Source organism: Symphalangus syndactylus, chromosome 18, assembly GCF_028878055.3.
Source record: "Symphalangus syndactylus isolate Jambi chromosome 18, NHGRI_mSymSyn1-v2.1_pri, whole genome shotgun sequence".
In the NCBI taxonomy this organism is placed as follows: Eukaryota; Metazoa; Chordata; class Mammalia; order Primates; family Hylobatidae; genus Symphalangus; species Symphalangus syndactylus.
In genome coordinates this window covers 64,628,960-64,652,265 of record NC_072440.2, presented here as the reverse complement: position 1 = coordinate 64,652,265, position 23,306 = coordinate 64,628,960, and the positions used below count along the sequence as shown (strand labels likewise).

General features: G+C 39.5%; 1 protein-coding gene across 10 annotated transcripts in view; it reads right to left on the bottom strand.

Annotated features, from left to right (window-relative positions):
• The window catches only part of SPECC1L (sperm antigen with calponin homology and coiled-coil domains 1 like), a 149,180-nt gene that overhangs the window by 87,343 nt on the left and 38,531 nt on the right, over positions 1-23,306 (bottom strand). For 7 of the 10 annotated variants that reach the window (XM_055252281.2, XM_055252276.2, XM_055252286.2 and 4 more), the window contains 5 exons: positions 17,210-17,363; positions 9,755-11,385; positions 8,250-8,457; positions 3,038-3,111; positions 1,524-1,699 (listed from right to left, as the gene is read on the bottom strand). In XM_055252281.2, coding sequence (XP_055108256.2) covers positions 1,524-1,699; positions 3,038-3,111; positions 8,250-8,457; positions 9,755-11,385; positions 17,210-17,363 — 2,243 coding nt within the window. Of the gene's footprint in view, positions 1-1,523; positions 1,700-3,037; positions 3,112-8,249; positions 8,458-9,754; positions 11,386-17,209; positions 17,364-23,306 lie in introns of those variants that run through there. The other 3 variants (XM_063623523.1, XM_063623522.1, XM_063623524.1) reach the window with 2 other exon arrangements.

Below are 23,306 nucleotides of genomic sequence, written 5' to 3'. Positions count from 1 at the left end.
TCGCAGAGTCCTTAAAGGGCCTTAGGGACACCCAGGAATCTGCAGGCCTCACTCTATAGAGAACCACTGCCCTACAAGATGCTACCTCTTTCAGAAAGCATTTTAAAAACATGTGTCTCAAAGTCTTATGAATTTTTAAGATCCAAAGGAATGAAACTTTAACAGTAGAATTTCATTCACTCAGGATAACTATAGAACAAAGCTTTCTGATACGTTATTTGTTTAATAATATAAAGAAAAAAAGTAATGTAATACATGTTTTATACTAGTAGAGAAACAATAATCTGTCTCATTCCATGTTCTGCTTAAGGAATCCAATGAAAAATGCTTAGCAATACTTTTCTCTGAGCCATTGACTAGAGCAAGGCAATAATAAGACCATTTTTTAAAGATATACTGTTAGTTTTCTAAATTTCTTCCTATGCCCACTTAATAATTACTCAAACTAAGGAGTAATCAAATTCTTAGTAATAACCTCAAACACAAAAATACTACCCTCTACTCTTAGATGGAGTCTCATTGTGGAGCTCACATGTCACAACTGTCATTTCATCGAATAATTTTCATCAGTTTCCAATGATGTCTATGTTACATGGGGAAAAAAAACCTACTGTGGAGATTCATGTGATTATAAGATAAAACAAGCAAAAATTCCTCAAGCAAGTGATAGAGAGAAACTCACTTTGCATTCTTTACTTAGGTCTCCAAAAATACCAGCTAAAGTATACTGATCATTGCCCTGAGCACTTGGCATGCATTATCTTATTTAATCCTTATGACAACACTGTAAAGCAGGTAGTATTGTGTCATTTTAAAGATGAGAAAACTGAGGCTCAGGGAAGTCAAGATTCCTGACCAAGATCACAGCTAGTAAGAGGCAGAGCTATCCCAGTACTTTGGGAGGCCGAGGCGAGCGGATCACGAGGTCAGGAGATTGAGACCACGGTGAAACCGTCTCTACTAAAAATACAAAAAAAAAAAAAACTAGCCGGGCGTGGTGGCGGGCGCCTGTAGTCCCAGCTACTCAGAGAGGCTGAGGCAGGAGAATGGCGTGAACCCGGGAGGCAGAGCTTGCAGTGAGCTGAGATTGTGCCACTGCACTCCAGCCTGGGCGACAGAGTGAGACTCTGTCTCAAAAAAAAAAAAAAAAAAAGAGGCAGAGCTGGACACGAGCCAAGAATATCTGTCTCCAGAGTCCACATCCTTAATCACGAGGCTACAATCTAAAGAAAATTAACGGGGCTGGACTGTGGGGCTGGGGGAAAGGAGAATCATGTGAGAGACCATCCTTGGCTCCCTCCAGAGTTGTGGATCACTGATACTGACAATTCTGAAAGATCCACATAGATGGTACTAGTTTACATGTGCCATAAAATGAGGCCCAGAAAAGCTGAGTAACTTCCATCAGATCCAAACTCAGTAAGTATCAAACTCCACATTTTTTCCATAGCACCACATCAAAAATTGGGATTTAAATGTTCTCTACTGAAACATAAGTACACAACAGGTTTCTCAAAACTTACTTGCGTGACTTTATTTCCTCCAATTCTTTTGTGAGTTTCTCATTTTTTTCTTGAGCCTCATGTAACCGGCGCTTTAGATCACCAATCTCCTCTTGGGCTTCAGATTTAATGTCATTTGCAATGACTACTGCAGTCTGGAGATCAGCCTGAAACTGCCGCCATTCTGCAGATTCTTCCTATATTAAAAAACTAACTTTTTATTTCCAAAAGAGAGCAATCAATATTTACTTAAAAGCAATAAAATTTGTTTATGATTGGATTGCTATAACACACTAATGCTTCCAAATGATAATTAATTTTTTTAATCCCAGAGAATTGCTATTATCTATTTCTAACAGGCAATGCAACTATTATTAGTGAACTTGTTCTTAATAAGGAAAAGATTTTCCAGCTGATCTGCCTACTGAGGCATCAAGTACTCAGAGTGCTCAACAGATATTAATGATAATAATGTCAAGCTTCCCTTCTTCATGCAAGTTTCAAAGCAAGTCTTATGAAAATAAACATCATCCAGAATTTATGGATCTTTACCTCTGAAAAGCACAAGAAGGTATATAAATGGTATGTGAACCATACAGTGAAAAACTATAAATACCCTGACATCAAAACCTAACAGGAAAAAAAAAAAAATCAAAAGAAAAGGAAGAGGAAGAGGAAGCCAGAAGAAAAACACTAAACTCAATATAGGCAGGCAAAATTATACAAAGAGGCGGTAAGGAACTACGTGGTCTGTTGCTTCCCACAGTCATGGAGGATGCGGGTGTGGCCAGGTGGGGAAGTCTCCCTGGGACTCACCTCCATCAGAGCCACAGCTGGGCCATGCCTGAGCCCCACGCCCCCCACACTCTTAAAGCAATTTTCTTACACCATGAAAGCAGCCTGAGCAACTGTGGTATGACCGAAACGACTGAGTAGCTTTCTCTCTACTCCCCGCAGCATGGCTGCATTGCTGTTGGCAAGATGGATCATAGCCACAAAATGAAGAAAACTTGTATGAAAACAGACTAGTTTGGGGCACCTTATAACCAAAAGCTAATAACCTTTCTTACACTTTTTCTCCAAATCCATCTTTCTAAAATTACTACCCATAAATTTCTACAGGTCGAGTATCACTTATCCAAAAGCATTTCAGATTTAAGATTCTTTGGATTTTGGAATATTTGCAATATACTTAACAGCTAAGCATCCCAAATCTGAAAATCCGAAATCCAAAATGCTCCAATAAGCATTTCCTTTGAGTATCATGCCATCACTCCAAGAGCTGCAAATTTTGGAATATTTTAGATTTCAGAATGTCTGGTTAGGGATACTCAACCTACAGTACATTCTTCTACCCAAAATCTAGCACCAATCCCAATTTGAAATGATAGCATTTGCTTTCTGCCCAAAGCCCAATGGGGCCAGTATTATCACTGTATCCAAAACTTAAGATGAATGATAACATGGTCAATGACTGCACCTCAGATTTCAGAAAACTGTTTTCTAACAAGACAGTACATGAAGATTTATCCTACCCGAAGTCTTCTGTGGAGTGTCTTTATTTCTCTTTCCATGTCGTGCTTTTGGTCCTGGAGTTTTTTAACTGTATCTGAAAAGATCACCAAAGTTTAAATATCTGTTCTCACAACAATCTTCAGAGTAATAATACAAAGAAAAGGGGTACTTAAATATGACATTTGAAAAAAGTTATCGTGTCCAAAGACTATAAAAAATTTTAATACAAAACTTTAACAGAAAAAATGTTAAATCCAAGTAATAATATTACTTTCTTTGGAAAATATCAAGTTAAAAACCACAATTTCTAAATCACTTCCTTTCACAGTATCTTAATTTTGAAACAAAAGTAAAACCGTTAGAAATTCACTTTGTTGGTACATAATCAATCAAAACAATATTGACTGTGACTACAATATGAACTTTTAATCATAAGTATTATTAATCTGCAGTATTTATATAAGCATATCTTTCCTTACACACTGGAATACATTCCAAAAAAGAAGTGAATTAGTAAAATCAAAATTAGTAAAAAATATAACGCCCAGGGTAGCTGCTGTTTCAATTAATCCTATAAAAATCTTTTTAAAAAATAAACAATATATTTTTTATTTTTTTTTTTTGAGATGGAGTCTCGCTCTGTTTCCCAGGCTGGAGTGCAGTGGCAGGATCTCCGCCCACTGCAAGCTCTGCCTCCCAGGTACATGCCATTCTCCTGCCTCAGCCTCCCCAGTAGCTGGCACTACAGGTGCCCGCCACCATGCCTGGCTAATTTTTTTTTTTTTTTTTTTTTTTTTTAGTAGAGACAGGGTTTCACTGTGTTCATCAGGATGGTCTTGATTTTCTGACCTCGTGATCCGCCTGCCTCAGCCCCCCAAAGTGCTGGGATTACAGGCGTGAGCCACCGCGCCCAGCCTTAAAGAATATATTTATAAAGTAAATCAAGAATTCCTCGAATTATTTATCCCATAATGTGAATTTTCCTTTTTTTTTTTTTTTTTTTTGAGACAGAGTCTCGCTCTGTTGCCCAGGCTGGAGTGCAGTGGTGCAATCTCGGCTCACTGCAAGCTCCGCCTCCTGGGTTCACGCCATTCTCCTGCCTCAGCCTCTCCGAGTAGCTGGGACTACAGGCGCCCGCCACTACGCCCGGCTAATTTTTTTGTATTTTTTTAGTAGAGACGGGGTTTCACCGTGGTCTCGATCTCCTGACTTCGTGATCTGCCCGCCTCGGCCTCCCAAAGTGCTGGGATTACAAGCGTGAGCCACCGCGCCCGGCCAATGTGAATTTTCTTAGAACAATTTCATTCACTCTAAAAACATTCAATGAGCACCAATAAGATGCAAAGTACCATTCTAGATAGAGTGAGGATACAAGTATGAAAGTGTAGCACAGGCTAGTCTCCCTGGAACCAGAAACGTAAAGGGAAGTCACCTTCTCTTTGGAGGTTCTACTCCAAAATCCATGCATAAGAGATAAATGCCTTAGAAGGGTGCTATGCTGATAGCTGCCACTAAGTAAACTGCTCACGGCTGGTTACCATGACAGCTCAGGAACCAATCACTTTTTGGTTAAGGGCAAGAAGGAGTACTTACACAACTGGTGGCAAATCTTTTATGCTGATTTACCCACAGCCCCACCCCAGTAGATCCCTGGCTGTTGTGTGTGTTCCAGGTGTGTCTTACACAGCCTTGTACCATGTTGCCGCCAATATTACCACATCTCGACACATCTGTCTCGACCGCTAGACTAAAAACACTTCAAAGGGAAAAGAAGCCATGTGATGACCACACAGACTCAGTAGTTGGAACATGGTATCTTTAAAATGGAATAAATTTATAAATGTGCCAGCTAATGGTAGCAGTAATAAAAAGAAATGCTGAAATCATTACCTAGTGTTTTGTTTTTTTTTTAAATAAGTATCCTATTGACAGAACTTAACGATTTATCATTAGGGACAACATAACTATAGACATTAGCGTTTCTGGGTAAATAACATTCTCTCCCATTCCTTATACTTAGTAGCAGGAACTCAGGCATAGTGAACACCTGCCTGCAATGACACATGTAATCAAAAAATTCTTCTTCTAGCTAACACTTTATTGGCTTTTAATCAGGACCCTAAAGTATGAGTATACTGATGTTTTTTCTTAGATGGCTCATCATCTTCTTTATCCCTGTTCCACTAGAACCTTCTCTTCTAAAATCTTTTTGCCATTATGCTTTACATTTGATGTTGGTATATGTATGTTCTGATATTTTTTTTTTTTTTTGAGACGGAGTCTCAATCTCTTGCCCAGGCTGCAGTGCAGTGGCGTGATTTCAGCTCACTGCAACCTCTGCCCCCTGGGTTCAAGCGATTCTCCTGCCTCAGCCTCCTGTGGAGATGGGATTACAGGCGCCTGCCACCGCATCCAGCTAATTTTTGTATTTTTAGTACAGACGGGGTTTCACCATCTTGGCCAGGCTGGTCTTGAACTCCTGACCTCATGATCCACCCGCCTCGGCCTCCCAAAGTGATAGGATTACAAGCATGAGCCACCGCACCCGGCCAATGTTCTGGTATTTTTAAATGGCATGAATTCACTTTAACAACAGAGCCTAGAATATTTATAACAATTATATGTGGAATAATAATTATTACAAATAAATAATAATGCTGTATTTTCTAAAGCTCAGAAATGAATGGGATAAAACGTTGGCGGCAGGGGCAATTCTGGTAGCCAGTAGTTAACTTGCTCTCATTCACTGCCCCAAAACTGTGTAACAAAGTCAGGTCCTGTGAAATAAAAAGGTTCAAAATTTACTCTTTAATTCGATAAATGTGTCATACGTACCAACTTTGTACCAGGCTTTTTTCTAAGTGCTTAAGATGTAAAGGAAAGGAAAAAGATATAATCTTTATCCTCTTAGAGACAGAAAGGCTAGTCTTGTGTTGAGACAACAAAGGTAGATGACTTCATAAGCAAAAGATTAAACTTTAAGGCCTGTCTCATATATAAGCTACTTCAGACTCAACCTGCAAACTAACAGTCTAACAGACCATCTAATCTGGTTTGGGTAAAGCAGACACCAAGCTGAGGAGGCGAGTCTAATGCCCTGATCCTTATCTCTGGAGGCAAGGATGGCTCTGGAATCAGCAAGGGGAACTTGGTTCCTTGCGACCTTACACATAGACAAATTCAGGGTTTGGACACAGATGAGGAGTAAGGACAGAAGCTGAAAAATTTCTAACGTTGAAAACACTGGGAGTTACGCCTTTTATTTACGTTGTATCAATTTATATGCAAGAAATATTTCATAATCTAGCATTAGGAGATTACACCTAATGCTAAATGACGAGTTAATGGGTGCAGCACACCAACATGGCACATGGATACATGTAACAAACCTGCACATTGTGCACATGTACCCTAAAACTTAAAGTACAATAAAAAAAAAAAGTAAAAAAAAGAAATATTTCATAATCAAAACAGGCAGTCAGGTGTGGTGGCACAGACCTGTAATATCTGCCGATCACCTGAGGTCAGGAGTTCGAGACCAGCCTGGCCAATGTGGTGAAAACCTGTCTCTACTAAAAATAAAAAATTAGCTGGGTGTGGTGGCGGGCGCCTGTAATTCCAGCTACGCAGAAGGCTGAAGCAGGAGAATCGCTTGAACCCGGGGGGCAGAGGTTGCAGTGAGCCAAGATGGTAACATTGCACTCCAGCCTGGGCAACAAGAGCAAAACTCCATCCCAAAAAAGCAAACAAACAGCAAAAAACAGGCAAGCAAACAAAAAATGTTAGGAGTGTAATTTCTCTTGAAATTTGCTAAAAATTTTCTTTTTCTTGTCACAAAGGACATGACACATCTACTTATTGTTAAACATAATACACACAAGACAAATAACAGCAAATCTCAGGACAGCTCACTTTTAACATTTGGCATTTTGATTCTCAGGTGACATTTTAAGCTACCTGGTCATCTTAGACTGATCATAAATTCTCAAGTTGCATTCATTCCTTTGCTCTTTTTCTCTTTATTGACCTTTTTTTCATTCATGGCCACAGAATTCACATAATCACTGTTCTTTAAAAGGTGTTTTTCTGCCCCCCCTGGCACTACATTATTGTCACCACTTATAAATAAATAAATCCTTTTAGATAAAAGGGAAAGTGGCAGCCAGGAGAAATAATCAGATGGAATAAAGTGCACTAAAAGTGTCTGTAGGGATTTGATTTAAACTTTACAATCCTTACAATCATGACTACGTTTTTACTCTGAAATGGAATTTATTTTATTTTCCTGGAAACAAAGGAATTTGCGCTTAAGTTCTTGTTGTGAAGACTAGTTTGCAAAACTACCATCTAGCACGATTTGTGGTCACACAAGAAAGCAGCATTACTCTTCGACTCTCGAACCTCTAACAGCAGTTTCCTTCCTCTTCAGTGTTCCTACTGTGAGGGACACTGCCATCTACTGTCTTCAACTCAAAAGCAACATTCAAGTCTACCAAGGAAAAGAACTACTACTATGACCTTCCTATTTTTAAATTACAAATTATAACTCAATTTTTATTCTAGAGATCAGGCAAACTGCTGTTCTCAATGTTATTAGACCAACTTTGTTCTGAACAACTCTGGGCACTGCCTTACCCATTTAACAATGGGTTCATAACTTTTGAGTCCCATTATTGATTATGAACCCCATTATTCTCTGACAAAAAATAATCCATTCTTGCTCTGGTTATATCCCCATCAATCATGCTGATATTGCCAGGCAGTTACCATGGACACAGGACCAACCTGTGACTTTTTCTTCTCTGTTGTGAGATAAAGTCTCACTCTGTCGCCCAGGCTTGACTGCACTGGCACAATCTCAGCTCGCTGCAGCCTCCACCTTCTGGGTTCAAGCAATCCTCCCACCTCAGCCTCCCAAGCAGCTGGGATTACAGGCACCTGCCACCACACCTAGCTAATTTTTGTATTTTTAGTAGATATGGGGTTTTACCATGTTGGCCAGGCTGGTCTCAAACTCCTGAACTCAAGTGATCTGCCTGCCTTGGCCTCCCAAGGTGCTGGGATTATAGGTGTGAGCCACTGAGCCTGGTGTGGTTCGGTTTTGAACTCCCAAAGTGCTGGAATTACAGGCATGAGCCACCGTGCCCAGCCCTATTTTATTACTAAATGCAAATTATCCCCACATGTTTAAAAGAGTAGGACAAAAAAGAATGAAAAGTTCTTATCACTTACTTTCTAGATCAGAAATAATGAGGTTGTCATGAAGTTTCACAGCACGATGTTGTTCTACTTCATCTTCAAGTTCAAAGATGGTTTCTTTCATGTCACTCCTTTCTGTTTCTTTCTCATCCAAGTCTGATCTTAATTTTTCTAATGTCATATTCAAATCTTCAATTTGTTTCTTAGCTTCTTCTTGGAAGGCTCGGTATTCATCCTCTACCTACGGAAAATTGATGATGTAGATTTAGAAAAGTTAAGAGTTGTTCTAAGGTAAGTTCCAGAATTGAGGTGCACACAGTTTCGAAGGGGAGCTAAGTATGAGGCACTATGGATAAACTAAAGCAACCTGTGTAATAACTGTTAAAAAGCATGAAAAAGCACTCCATGGTAAGATTTTATATAATACACTTAAACATATACTGTTGCTGTAACACTGACTGAAGTTATATTGACGTATCATTGAACTTAACCAGATTATTTACAAGGAAACTTTGGAAATTTTCGTTTCTCCAAAGTTTGGACTGAAAGCATGTACGTTTGATTAATGATTAACATGTTGTCCTAACAAAAATGATGTCATATTTGTGATAGTTCCAGTATCAAACTGAAAAAGGGAAAACAATTCTCAAATAGTGTTTTTACGAAAGTATTAGTTCACAGTAGCCTCTCAACATACATGTGCCAAGAAATAATACAAATCTCCTAAACTGTAACTTTAAAAGTGATCGCTAAAAAAACCCTAAAATCTAAATTACTTCAATTTTGGCCAAAGATATATTAAAATTTATTTTAAAATCATTGCACTAAAATAACAAATAAAATGTAAGCTAGAATAACTAGTATAACTAGAATAACTCATGGAAATAAACAGTTCATCAGCAACCACATGAGGTATAGATCCCTGGCCAGAATGCCAGCGGCCCTGGGTAGCAGTTCCAACTGAGTCCTCACTATTATGCTGGATGCATGTAAAACAAGGGGCTGGACTGATAATCGCTAAGGTCCCTGCCAGCAATAAATCACCGGCCTGTGAGGAACAGGAGCCTCTATAAGTCAAAAATATTTTTTAACTCTCAACCGATCTCTGTTTGAAAAACTATTACTATAGCAAGATAAGAGGAAACATGCACTGCTGATGCTACAGACTGGAATACTGACTCTCCACCTATATTTACACCAAAACAGATTCCAGATGAGGTAGGGGGAGGTAAAATTTCATGACCCGCTCCATGGGCATACTCAGAACTAGGGACAAATTCTGGTTTTAGCTGTAATACCAGCCACATCCTCTCACAGGCAGGAAAACAGAAACAAAATACAAGTAAGAGAAAGTGACATTATCTTAAGAATACTTTTCACTGTATTCCAATAAAAGGAAACCATTCTCAAGTTTTAAAAATTTCAGTTTTAAAAAAAAGCTAATAACACACCCAACCAAACCAGTGACCCAGGTTCTCAGTAAACACTGCATGGCAGCTGCCTAATGCTGTCCGGAACATTTTAACCTATTTAAATACCTTAGCAATGGTATCCTGTAATCGATTGGCATCATTTCGGGTATGAGCCAGATCTTCCTGCAAGCTACTAGCCAAAGTCTCTGCCTTTTCTTTGTCCAGCCTGACACTCTCCAGGAGGTCCTGAATATCAGATTTGTCTCCAGAGTTATGGATAGAATACAGCTCTGCCACTTTCTGCTTTTCATTCTCCAGCTGGGCCTTCAGGCGATTCATCTCTATCTGGTCACTGGCCACTGTGGCTTTGTACTCCTCTAACGTGGCTGCCAAGGCTGCTTTTCCTTTCTGCTCAGACTCAATAATTCGCTCCATATGGTGACTGCGTTCTTTGAGTGCCCCTATCATTTCTTGAGCTTCCTTATTGTCTTGTTCTGCCATTTTCAAAGTATTGCTTAAATGCTGCTGGACACCAAGAAGCTGCTCCCGTTCAAAACGGGCATTCTCAGCGAGGTCCATGTAACGTTGCTCTAATTCCATATAGCGCCCACTTTTTACATCTTCATCTATGACATAAGAAATGTGATGCTCATCTAGAAGAGAGCGGAAGTATTCAATCTGTCGACTAAAGTGTTCCAACTTATCGCTCTGCTGACATAAAGACTCCATCAGAATAACCTTCTCTTCTCCAAGCCTTTCGTTTTCACTATTCAGTTCCTGGGTAATCTGCTGTAAATCAGCTAGCTCTTGCAGGGTTGCCTGGAGTTCCTCACTTGTACTGTGTTGGTTCTCTTCCATCTGGTGTATCCGTTCAGTCAGGCAAGCCACGGACACTTCACTGGCGTTCCCACTGCTCCCCTTCCGGGAGCGCTCTATGCTGGGGATGCCTTCCGACTCTGAGGAGGATGGTGCATCCAGCGCATCATCACTCGATGTGAGGGGCTGGTAGACCTCACTGCACTCGCTGTCTAAATTGTCCATGGAATTACTATGCTGATGGTCCATTAGTGTATTTTCATCCTGACTCAAGAGATCCTCCACTGAGCCAGGGGCAGAGCCTTCCACTGAAGAAGTCAGAGTTCCTCCTCCATCGCTCTGGTTACCAGCGGTGATTTCTGGGCTCAGGGACTGATAGCCAAACAGTTTTTCAGAATTGTCTAACCTCTGCTCTAGGGAAAAGCCCAATGCATTCAACCTGTCCTTTAACATTCTGTTTTCATTTTTCAGCTGGTTGAGTTCTTCACGGATGGCAGTATTCTGTTCCTGCAACTGCAATAAAGTGGACTCCACATCAGTCAGCTGGTGAGCCATAATAGTTTCCTTCTCAGATTTTTCATCACCCTCAGAATGATCCTCATTAATGCCCAGCTGGGCACGCATGTCTCGCAGTTCATTTCTCAAATGTAAAATTTCTACGTCTTTGGTTTTTGCCAGTGTGAGAAGATCCTTCACTTTGGCCTCCAAAGCAGCTCTGTCACTGATCTGATTGTCTGACTTAGACTTGCTCATACGAACGTCACATTCTGTAGCAGTTCGACTGCGGGAACGTTTGGCCAATGCCACGTCATTAGCTCCCTGACCTGCAGAAGGTAGTTTTTTGCTCTGGTTTAATCGGGTACGTTCACGTAATCTTTCTCTAGTAGAACTGGATTCTTTATTACCTGTAGAAGTGCTCCGCTTGGTTGAAGAAGCTGTGCCTGTGTGTTTAATACAAAAATGTAAGGCAAAAATGTCAGCAATAAAAGGCTACATAGAATACACAGTTCCTGCCCCAGGTGTAATGAGATGAAATCCAGGATCTACACAATGATTTAGATCTACAATAATCTTGCCTTAGAGTCTGTTACTTTAAAGTTCAATTTCTTCAAAACCAGAAGATCATTCATCTTTTAATTATCAAGGAGAAATAAGTTATACACTTTGTTTTACACGTTTTTACACATTTTTAAAAGAGTAAATTTTATGGAATGTGAATTACATCTCTATAAAGCTGTCATTTAAATGATATACATTAACTTGAATCCAGAAGCAGGGTTTTAACCAGGTGGCCAGAGGCAAGACAGGCGAAGATGACTCCAGGATTAGCCAGTTGGTGGTAAACTAACTGTACACAGATAGTGAAGGGAGATCATAGGTGGGCAAGAAGGGAAAAGCAGTCTCTGGGCAAACAAAAATCTAAGCTACCTACAAGAAACACAAAAATTTTACTCTGACCAAAGTAAATGCAAAAAAGTTTTAACACCACAAAATGCCACATAAATAGTAACAATTATACCAACAGCTAACACATAACTAGCACTTGGTTATACAAATACATTAACACTTCACATACATTAACTTATATAAGCCTCATTAAACACTTGAGGTAGGTGCTATTATCACCTTGTTTTACAGATGAAGAAACTCAGACACAGATGTTAAATAATTTGCCAACATGTCACAGGTAATAAATAGATGAGCCAAAATTGAAACCCAGGCAGTCTGGTTCCAGATTTTGCACCTTAACCAGTATGTTATACTGTCTCTCTAAACGTAAAAAACAACGAAGCACTAATGTTAAATAATGATGATGTGTCAATCAAATCTACGTGAATCACATGATAACTACTAAAATTTTAAACCTGTGAAAATTGACATAATCATTTGTTTAATACAAAAAGAACAGGAAGTTTTTTTTGTTTGTTTTCTTTTCGGTTTTTTTTGAGATGGAGTCTCTCTAGACCGTCACCCAGGCTGTAGTGCAGTGGAGCGATTTCGGCTCACTGCAACCTCTGCCTCCCAAGTTCAAGCGATTCTCCTTCCTCGACCTCCCAAGTAGCTGGGATTACAGGTGCTTGCCACCATGCCTGGCTAATTTTTTTGTATTTTTAGTAGAGACAGGGTTTCACCATGTTGGCCAGGCTGGTCTCAAAACTCCTGACCTCAAATGATCTGCCCGCGTCAGTCTTCCAACGTGCTGGGATTACAGGCGTGAGCCACCGCACCTGGCCAGGAATATGTTTAAATACCCGTAAATACTTAAGAAATAATGAATTTTTATGTTAAAAAATAAGATCCACATCTAATAAGTAAGTATTTTTAAAGACCCTGCTGGTTCATTAGGTGGTGGGATCCAGGATGTAGAGGTAAACAGGGAGCAAATGATCTCCACAGATAGAGGGAGATAGCCACTAACAGAACAGGTGTACAGGAGGATGCAGAATTCAGGCTGGCAAGAATACAGACAAGGAAAGGAAGCAGAAGTGAACATGGCACATAGAAAGGAAAAGTACAGTCACACAGTTAACAGAAGCTGCTTGGGAATGTTCATACAGAGTCCCAAAAGATAGGCAGAATTCAGTGAGTCACACTAAGTCAATAAATGATCCTGAGTAGGAAAGAAATGTAAGGAAAAGTACATTTTATGAAAATTAATCTAGAGGATACTGATATGGTTTGGCTGTGTCTCCACCCAAATCTCATCTTGAACTGTAGTTCCCATAATCCCTATGTGTATCAGGAGGGACCTGTTGGGAGGTAATTTAATCATGGGAGCAGTTACCCTCGTGCTGTTCTCATGATAGTGAGTTCTCATGATATCCAATGGTAAGGGGCTTCTCCTTTGCTTGGCTCTCATTCTTCTCCTTCCTGCCATTATGTGGAGAAGGACATGTTTGCTACCCCTTCCACCATAATTCTAAGTTTCCAGAGGCCTCCCCATCTCTGTGGACCTGTGAGTAAATTAAACCTCTTTTCTTTATAAATTACTCAGTCTGGGGCAGTTCTTTACAGCAGCATGAGAATGGACTAATACAGATACTAAGTGGAATACATAAAGAAGAAAGCAGAGCAGCAGAGGAGGAATGTGGGCAGGTAGACCAATGAGGTAAAAGAAGTCCTACATTCGGGGCGGCAGTAAGAACAGAGAAGAGGCAAGAAATCGTGACAGATATCAAAGGCAAAAGTAACCAGACTGGGAGAAACAACTGTATACGGAGGCCAAAAATGGAAAAAGATGGCATAATTCCTTTTTTTTTTTTTTTGAGGCTCTGTCACCCAGGCTAGATAGAGTGCAGCTGTGCCATCACAGCTCACGGCAACTCTACCTCCCAGGCTCAGGTGATCCTCCCACCTCAGCCTCCCGAGTAGCTAGGACTACAAGCACACGCCACCATACCCAGCTAATTTTTGTATTTTTTGTAGAGACGGGGTTTCACCACGTTGGGCATGTTGCCCAAGCTGGTCTTGAACTCCTAGGCTCAAGTGATCTGCCCACCTTGGCCTCCCAAAGTGCTGGGATTACAGGTGTGCACCATTGCACCTGGCTGGGGTAACTTTTTTCCCCAACATTAATTCCTTTCCCTAGTTCCGTAAGTGGTACTGCATCCTTATCTAAATCAAAAATCCTTACAAAAAAGAAAATCTGTTCATGTTTGAAAGATAGAAGAAGATAAAAGAAGAAAAATTCCTCTCTGGATTACTGTAATGAGTAGACAGAATAATCTGAGGTAAAGACAAGTGAATTGATACACAGAAATCAAACAGTCTTAGGAAAGTCACTGGAGGAGGTAAAGGTAGAGCAGATGAACTGAAGAATAAGGATGTTGTTATAGGCTGAACTGTGCTCCCCCAAAACACACAAAATTAATATGTTGAAGCCCTAACCCCAAAACCTCAAATAGGAGATAGGATAATGAAGTTAAAGAGGTAATTAAGGTTAAGATGAAGTCATTAGGGTGGGCCCTAATCCAACACGACTGGTGTTCTTGTAAGAGGAGGAGATGAGGACACACACACAGAGGGATGAACCAGTGAAGACACAGAGAAGGCAGCCATCTGCAAGACAAAAAAAGAGATCTCGGCCGGGCGCGGTGGCTCACGCTTGTAATCCCAGCACTTTGGGAGGCCTAGGCGGGCGGATCACGAGGTCAGGAGATCGAGACCACGGTGAGACCCCGTCTCTACTAAAAATACAAAAAATTAGCCGGGCGTGGTGGCGGGCGCCTGTAGTCCCAGCTACTCGGAGAGGCTGAGGCAGGAGAATGGCGTGAACCCGGGAGGCGGAGGTTGCAGTGAGCCGAGATCGCGCCACTGCACTCCAGCCTGGGTGACAGAGCGAGACTCCGTCTCAAAAAAAAAAAAAAAAGAGATCTCAGGAGAAAGTAAATCTGCTAACACCCTCATCTCAGACTTCTGGCCTCCAGATTCGAGAAAATAAATTTCTGTGGCTTAAGCCATCCAGTCTGTGGTATTTTGTTATGACATCCCCAGCAAAATAAAATAAACGTACAAAGCCATACTGGGGCAGCTAATCCAGAGAGGTGATAACTGAATCCTGAGGTCAGGTAGCATCAGTCAGCAAGAAACTAAGTATACAAACACATGGAATCTCTCCCAGTACAATTCTAAAGGCAGGAAACAGGAAGACATGCAAATGGCAAGAGTATTTAATTTCCTTCCTACCACATAAGCTGCAATGTTAAATGTGGCGATGACCCCAGGCTTGGGAGTAAAAGACCTTGCCTCACCACCAGCCTTGTTGAAACAGATCCCCAATAAATATTTACTGAGCAAATGAATGCATGGCCTTGGCGAAGACACTTAAGCTTTCTCATCTCTAAAATGAGGATACTAGTTCTCATAGGGTTACAGTACGAGGATAAAATGAAATCATGCCTGTAAATCACAAAGTAAGGACTTCAATATTCCTTCTTGTTAATCACACCTATTATCATTAACAGGGGGACCCAATCTGAAATGGAAGGAAGAATCTGCATAAAGTCAAAGCAAAAATGAAGACAGTAGGTAATTCTGGGCTAGGAAAGTCTAATACACACAAGAGGGGCTAAGAGCCTAAATTATGATGACAGAAAAGGATCTGATGTAATTTTTACAATTTGCCTTCATAAGCTTTATTACAAACACTTGATCTTATGTTTACTAGAAGTTTTAAAGTTCTTTTTCTATAAATGTAAGAAGTAAAATATGAGAGCATTACTCCTTGGACTGTAGGATAAATTAATTTATCAACTCCATCAAATCTAAAAACAAATACCTGTTACTGAATGAAGAAAGATGGCAGAATTAGAATGAATGGATGATCAGAGGCTTCTAACATCATTTAAAGAGGGACAATCAGAAACTCTGTGTTTCCTGATGGGTGGACACACCACCACCTATGAAAGAGTCTTGTATTTTGGTTGTTTTGTTTTCAAAATGGGGGGACAGGGGACCTGACACTGTCCCATAAGGCTCCAATGCCATTTACAATAAATACAGACAATAAAGTGTGATGGGCAAAAACATCATGGGGATATTGCGATATAAAAATCCACATGCTCAGAAACTCTATAGGTCATATGACCAGCTTCCACAAAAATTAAACTGCAAGAATCAGGATAAACCCATAGATTTTAAAAAAGAAGATTTGAGAGACACATCAGCCAATTATATATATATGGACCTACATGAGCCCTGATCCAAACATAAAAACAGACAGTAAATAAAACAAAAATATTTATAAGACTGTTGGAAATTTAAATACTCATTGAGTAAGTTATAATTTAAGGAACGATTATCAGTTATTTTAAGGACTGATAATGGTATTATGATTATATTTTTAAAAGAATCCTTCTCTGGCCAGGCACGGTGGCTCACGCCTGTAATACCAGCACTTTGGGAGGCCGAGGCAGGCGAATCACGAGGTCAGGAGATCGAGACCATCCTGGCTAATAGGTGAAACTCTGTCTCTACTAAAAATACAAAAAAAAAAAAAAAAATGTAGCTGGGCGTGGTGGTGGGCGCCTGTAGTCCTAGCTACTCGGGAGGCTGAGGCAGGAGAATGGCGTCAACCCAGGAGGTGAAGCTTGCAGTCAGCCGAGATCGTACCAGTGCACCGCGGTCTGGGTGACATAGTGAGACTCTGTCTCAGAAAAAAAAAAAAAAAAAAAAAAAAAAAAAGAATTCTTCTCCTTGGCCAGGTGTGGTGGCTCATGCCTGTAATCCCAACACTTTGGGAGGCCGAGGCAGGCAGATCACGAGGTCAGGAGTTCAAGACCAGCCTGACCAACGTGGTGAAACCCCATCTCTACTAAAAATACAAAAATTAGCCAGGCGTGGTGGCGCATGCCTGTAATCCCAGCTACTCAGGAGGCTGAGGCAGGAGAATCGCTTAAACATGGGAGGCGAAGGTTGTGGTGAGCCAAGATTGCACATTGCACTTCAGCCTGCGTGACTAAGACTCCGTCTCAAAAAAAAAAAAAAAAAAATCCTTCTCTTTCCAAGATAATAAAATATTTATGGATGAAGTGATATGATGTCCGGAATCTGCTTCAAAATAATAAGAGGGAAGGGTGGGTATCAAGGAGTTACAACTGGCTGTGAGTTGATAATGGTGATGAGCGTATTGGGCTGAAATATCAATCCATCTACTTTTGTATGTCTAAAATTTCCTATAATTAGATGGAACACTGTAAACACCAATGCATCCTGCCTATTCAAACACAAAAGCAGTTGAAGTCTCAGACTGAATGTCACTGATACCTGTGCTAATCTTGGATTTGTTCTCCACAGTGGTCATCGCAGGGGCAGGTGCTGAAGGTGCTGCAGATGGGCAGGTGCTTTTCTTTCCTTTAACACCATTAGTCACCGTTACCCCTCCGGCCATTCCAGCTAAAAGGTCATCACTGCTCTTGGTCTAGAAGCAACAGAAAATAAAAACAAATTTACTAGATCAAGGAAGATTAGATACTTTGAGACTCAACAAAGCTCATGACTTTTATACTAAGTTCAAGAGCCCTATTACCAAAACTATCTGACAGGTAGTAAGCAGCACACCATACTGTGCTACAGAAACAGAACTTCTTTATAGGTTTATAAACAATCACGTACTTTTTAAAATAATAAAATTGTACATGTAATCAAAGACTATGGAAGCCTGCTATGTGTCCACATACGCCAGATTCAGATGATGGGGGATAGCACATGACATCTTGGGAAAGTCCTATAATGCCACAGGAAGTGTCATCTTGCAATTTCTAGAAAGAAATATCATTGAGAATCAAATAATCTTCACTGCTCTAAAGTGATTCCATGACGAGGCCAGTATCTAAAAGAATTTATTCTGAAATTTATCTTTTTTACCTTATAATTCTGTAGTAGTCAAATTTTAGTCACAATCGAAAGGAGGTATTTTCTAAAACATGCATAATATATTAATAAAAAACTAGAGACTTTACAGTTTGAGAAAGGGTTCTGCTGTCTAAATGATCGTTATTACTTGAGAAAGACCATCTGCAATATTTATATTTTATACAGGCAATTTAAAAAACATGAGCCTTAAAAAAACACTGTGGACAATAAATTGGCTGTAAATTTATTATTCTAAAAAGTAGTGAAGAAACGTTTTTACTTCTCCTAGAAATGAAGGGAACACAGAGCAGTTAAAGATACGTGGGGGAAAAAAAGAGAAAAACTACTTTTTAACAAAAGAACCCAAAAGTTTTCTCTTTGGCAAGAGTTAGCCAACTGATTTACACTATCTTCTATCTGGAACCATGCCCTCTCTCAGATAATCATACTGAATTCATTTCTATAAGTTAAGATAGTTCATAAGTAACTAATCTCTAAAGTCTCTTCCAGTTCTAAACGTCAGTGACTCCATATGAAGCATATTTCTGTTACTCAATTATCAAAGTTCTAATACAGTACCATTAGGTTAAAAAGAGGCAGAAAAAGCTGGGCACAGTGGCTCATGCCTGTAATCTTAGCATTTTGGGAGGCCGAGGTGGATCACTTGAGCCCAGGAATTCAACACCAGCCTGGGCAAAATAGGGAGATTCCGTTTCTATAAAAAATTTAAAAACTACTTATCTGGGCAAAGTGGCACATGCCTGTAGTCCCAGTTATTGGGAAGGTTGAAGTGAGAGGATCGCTTGTGCCCAGGAGGTCAAAGCTGCACTGAGCTGTGATCACGCCACTGTATTCCAGCCTAGGCAACAGAGTGAGACCCTGTCCCCACCCGCCCTCCAAAAAAGAGGCAGAAAAAGGGATAAATATTTTCAATGAATTAAACAGAATTCAACTCTGGTAATTAAGGGCTGTTACATTATGAAATCTAGAATATATAAAAAGAGAAGAAAACACTGCATTAATTTCAAGGACTGTTCATATTCTTTTTTTTTTTTTTTTTTTTTTTTGAGACAAAGTCTCACTCTGTCACTGAGGCTGGAGTGCACTGGCATGATCTCAGCTCACTGCAATCTCCACTTCCCGGGCACAAGTGATTCTCCCACCTCAGCCTTCTGAGTAGCTAGGACTACAGGCATGTGCCACCATGCTCAGTTAATTTTTATATTCTTAGTAGAGATGGGGTATTGCCATGTTGGCCAGGCTGGTCCCGAACTCCTGGCTTCAGGTGATCTGCCCACCTCGGCCTCCCAAACTGCTGGGATTACAAGTGTGAGCTACCATGCCTGGCCTGTTTATATTTTTTAAGACTTGTTTCTGTTCACAGAAACTGGCCATCAACTATGATGCCAAAAAGTCACACAATTAAAGTCATATCACTTTCCTGCCAATTTGTCCCTCCTCTATTAGCCAGTAAATAGCCAGTAAATAAACTCGACACATTCTTATATTTTCAATCTTCTTTTGTATCCTGCTAATAAAAGTAAAATTATCTTTGAACTAATCTTTCTTCCTCCGTAAGTTAAATTCTTCCATTTGATAATAATTACATTGAAAACCACCCTACATTGTCATGTCAAAGTGGACTACTCATCACACTTCTCTGGTTACAATTTGCCTTTGGGTAATGACAAAGTTAAATATACATAAGGGCACCAAATCATAAACTTTGCACTTACAATAATTAAGACAGTACAGCACTGGAACAAGAATAAACTAGTGAAACAGAGTCCATAAAGAAACTGAATATTTATAGACACTGGATTTATAACCAAGGCAGCAAGGCGGAAAACAAGAGTTTTCCAGAAAATGGTGCTAGGTCAAGTGTATACACAAAGGGGGCAAAAATAAATGCTGAGACCTATTTCACACCATATCAAACATAAAGTCCAAGGTTTTCTAACTATGATTTTAAATCTAAAATCATAAAGACTTGATAGATGTGACTACATAAAAATTAAAATCTTAAAAATAAAAAATCCTTTTAATTAAAAAAATGTTAAAATGTTTTGTACGACCAAAAAATTATCATAAATAGAATTTTAAAACATAAAAAACTGGGAAAGTATATTTGCAATATCTCACAAATAAATGGTTAAGGTCCCTAACACAGAATGCTTTAAAATTGAGGGGAAATGACCAAAAATAAGACAGAAAAATGAACAAAATGAATGAATCACACAATCAGTTTACACACACACACACACACACAGAGAGAGAGTGAAAATGATGATCAACCTAACTCATAATGAGAGAAATGCAAATTAAGCAGCACTTGTCATTTAACAGATTGGTAAACATGCTCTTTTGGGAAGAATATGGGGAAACAGGCACTCTCCTTAGTTGCTGATGGGATGCACCTTGACATAAGCCTTATGAAAGGAATCATGCAATATTTAACAAAGCTACACATGTATTTACCTTCTCCCCAGCAACTTCACTTCTAGGAATTTAACCTGAAGATACACCTCCAATAATACAAAAATACATGTGCACATGGCTAATTACTCACTGCAGCATTGTTTTTTATTGCAAAATACTGGTACGCCTTAAATGCCTATATATACACAGGAAAGCATATGCAGTACACTTTAGTGAATACAATGAAGTATTAAACAGCAACAAAAAAATAAGAAAGACTGCTACCAATTGGTATGGAGAGAGATTTCTAGAGTACATTAAGTGAAAAGATTAACAGAGTGCAAAAGAATATATTTTGCCAACTTTAGTGTAAAAAAGGAAGTAAAAAATGTGTATTTGCTCATTTATGCAAAAAGAAACATGAGAAGAATAAACAAAAACTAAATTGCCTGTTAACCTCTGGGATGGGTGGGAACCGCGTAAGAGGGAACAGGGGAGGGGAGGGGCACTTTTCTGAACATATCTTCTCATATAGTTCTGACTCGCGGAGCCATGTTAGTGTTTCATATGCTGAAAATAAACAAGTAAATAAAATTTAAATAAAGATAGGAGAAGCCTAAAATGGAATAGGATAGGAACAAACAGACTAACTGTATTTCAAATGAACAACACAACCCAAGTATTTTTTCAACATGGTAGTATTTTGACCATAAATCCTCAAACTCTCAAGCCAAAGACAAAAGTATGCAAATACTGAACTTCAGACCGGTCGCAGTGGCTCACGCCTGTAATCCCAGAACTTTGGGAGGACGAGGTGGGTAGATCACGAGGTCAGGAGTTCAAGACCAGCCTGGCCAACATGGTGAAACCCCGTCTCTACTAAAAACACAAAAATTAGCTGGGCGTGGCAGCATGTGCCTGTAATCCCAGCTACTCAGGAGCCTGAGGCAGGAGAATCGCTTGAACCTGGGAGGCGGAGGTTGCAGTGAGCCAAAATCTTGCTACTGCACGCCAGCCTGGCGACAGAGCTAGACTCTCAAAAAAAAAAAAAAAAAAAAAAAAAAAAAAATTGAACTTCAGTTGATAAATTGTTTTTCACAGTTGTACAGATAATTCTAAAACTATTTTCTGTACATTCTAGGGTGGAGAAAATAAGTAAATATAGGCTGTAGAAGCCAGGTGTTTCAGTGTTGAATAAATGGATTACAATTATAGCATGTGGAAAGGCTGTTATGAAACTTTTAAGTCAATGGAACTGGAAATATCGGTGTGAACTCACACATTTTAATAGATACAGATACAGAAATTGACATAGATACGTGTGCATGTGCGTGTGTCCCAAAAGCAATGAACATACCTAACCTCCAGGTCTTGGTTTTTAAGTACTATCTTCCACTAAAAAGAACAAGGCCTCCTTGAAGAAATGGCTGATTCTAGGGCTGGAACTGAAAAGGTACAAAATTTACTGCGCCAGAAATGAAGGAAGTGCTCAAAGAGTAATAGGAACATGTCAAAAGGACACAGGAACCAGCCTGACGGGGCTCCCAGTGGACAAATCAGGGATAATCTAGGCATAAAACTAAATGGTCCTAATAATTTATACCCCACTAAGAATCTATGAATTTACAATAATCTAAATGAATATATAAACCAAGGGAAAGTAAAAACTCTTCCTTGATAGCAGAATGCCAACTAACACACGTAGAAGGAATGACGGAATTAGAAAATTACCATGTGGCAAAAATCACAGTACTAACTGATTTGGGAAAGAACTATCCAAAAAAATGCTAAAACCAGGGTGAAAAGTCTGGTGAAAAAAAGGATAGATATATGTACAAAGTTTCAAAGTATCTCTGACAAGCTACTTATTAATTACAAGAGGGAACACAGTAACCTGACAGTGGAGAAACCCAGCCAAAGGAAGTTAACATCCCCCACAATGGAAAACATGGAAGCCATCTGTTTCCATACACTTCTGTGGTATTCCTGCCTAAAATGCATAGCCCAAATCTAATCACAAGGAAATATTACCAAACCCAAATCTGGAGGGCAGTCTATCAAATAACTGCCTTTTGCTCTTTAGAAATGTCAAGGTGATAAAAGACAGAGTGAGAAACTATTCCAAATTTAAAGAGGATGAGGAGCATAACAACTAAATGCAATACATAATCCTGGATTGGATCCTGGGCCAGAAAACAGATTTTTTTTTTCTCTTTTGCTATATCTGAAATTAGCACAATTGGCAAAATTTAATGAAAGGCTATACATTAGATACTAGCATGCTATCAATGTTATTACTATGGTTATAAAAAAGAATGTCCTTGTCTTTCTGGAAATACACACTGAAATATTCAGCAGTAAAGGAGCATTATGTCTATAGTTCATGCTGAAACAGCCCCCCCACCCCCCAAAAAACTATGTGTGTATACATGGTATATACAGGGAAGTGATAATCATGACAGGTTAACATTATGAGGAATCTTGATAGAGTATACTGGAATTCTTTGTATTAGTCCTTCAGCTTTTCTGTAAGTCTAAAATTATTTCAAAACAAAAAGATTTTACATGATTATTTGCAGACAGATTGAGGATCTAAATATGAAATTTAGAAAAACACTTTTAGAAAAAAAAATAGGGGCCAGGCATGGTGGCTCACACCTATAATCCCAAGGCTTTGGGAGGGTGAGACAGAAGGATCTCCTGCAATCAGGAGATTGAGACAAGCCTGGGCAACATAGTGAGACCTTGTTTCTACAAAAAGAAAAAGAAAAAAATATAGGCAACTATTTCATCTGACCTAGGGATGGGTTAAGATTTCTTAAACAAAACACATACACACATACACGTACATACATACACACATACACACACACACACACGCACTCTCACATACACACACAGACACACATACCCCATAAAGAAAAGATTAATAAATTGGGCTACATTAAAATAAATAACTGCTGTTCATGAAGATACCTTTAAAGGTATCATACCTTTATGAAGGGGAGGGGAGGGGAGGGGAGGGGAGGGGAGGGGAGAGAGAGAAAGCAAGGCAGAGTGAGGGAATATACATGCAGCATGTATAAATGAT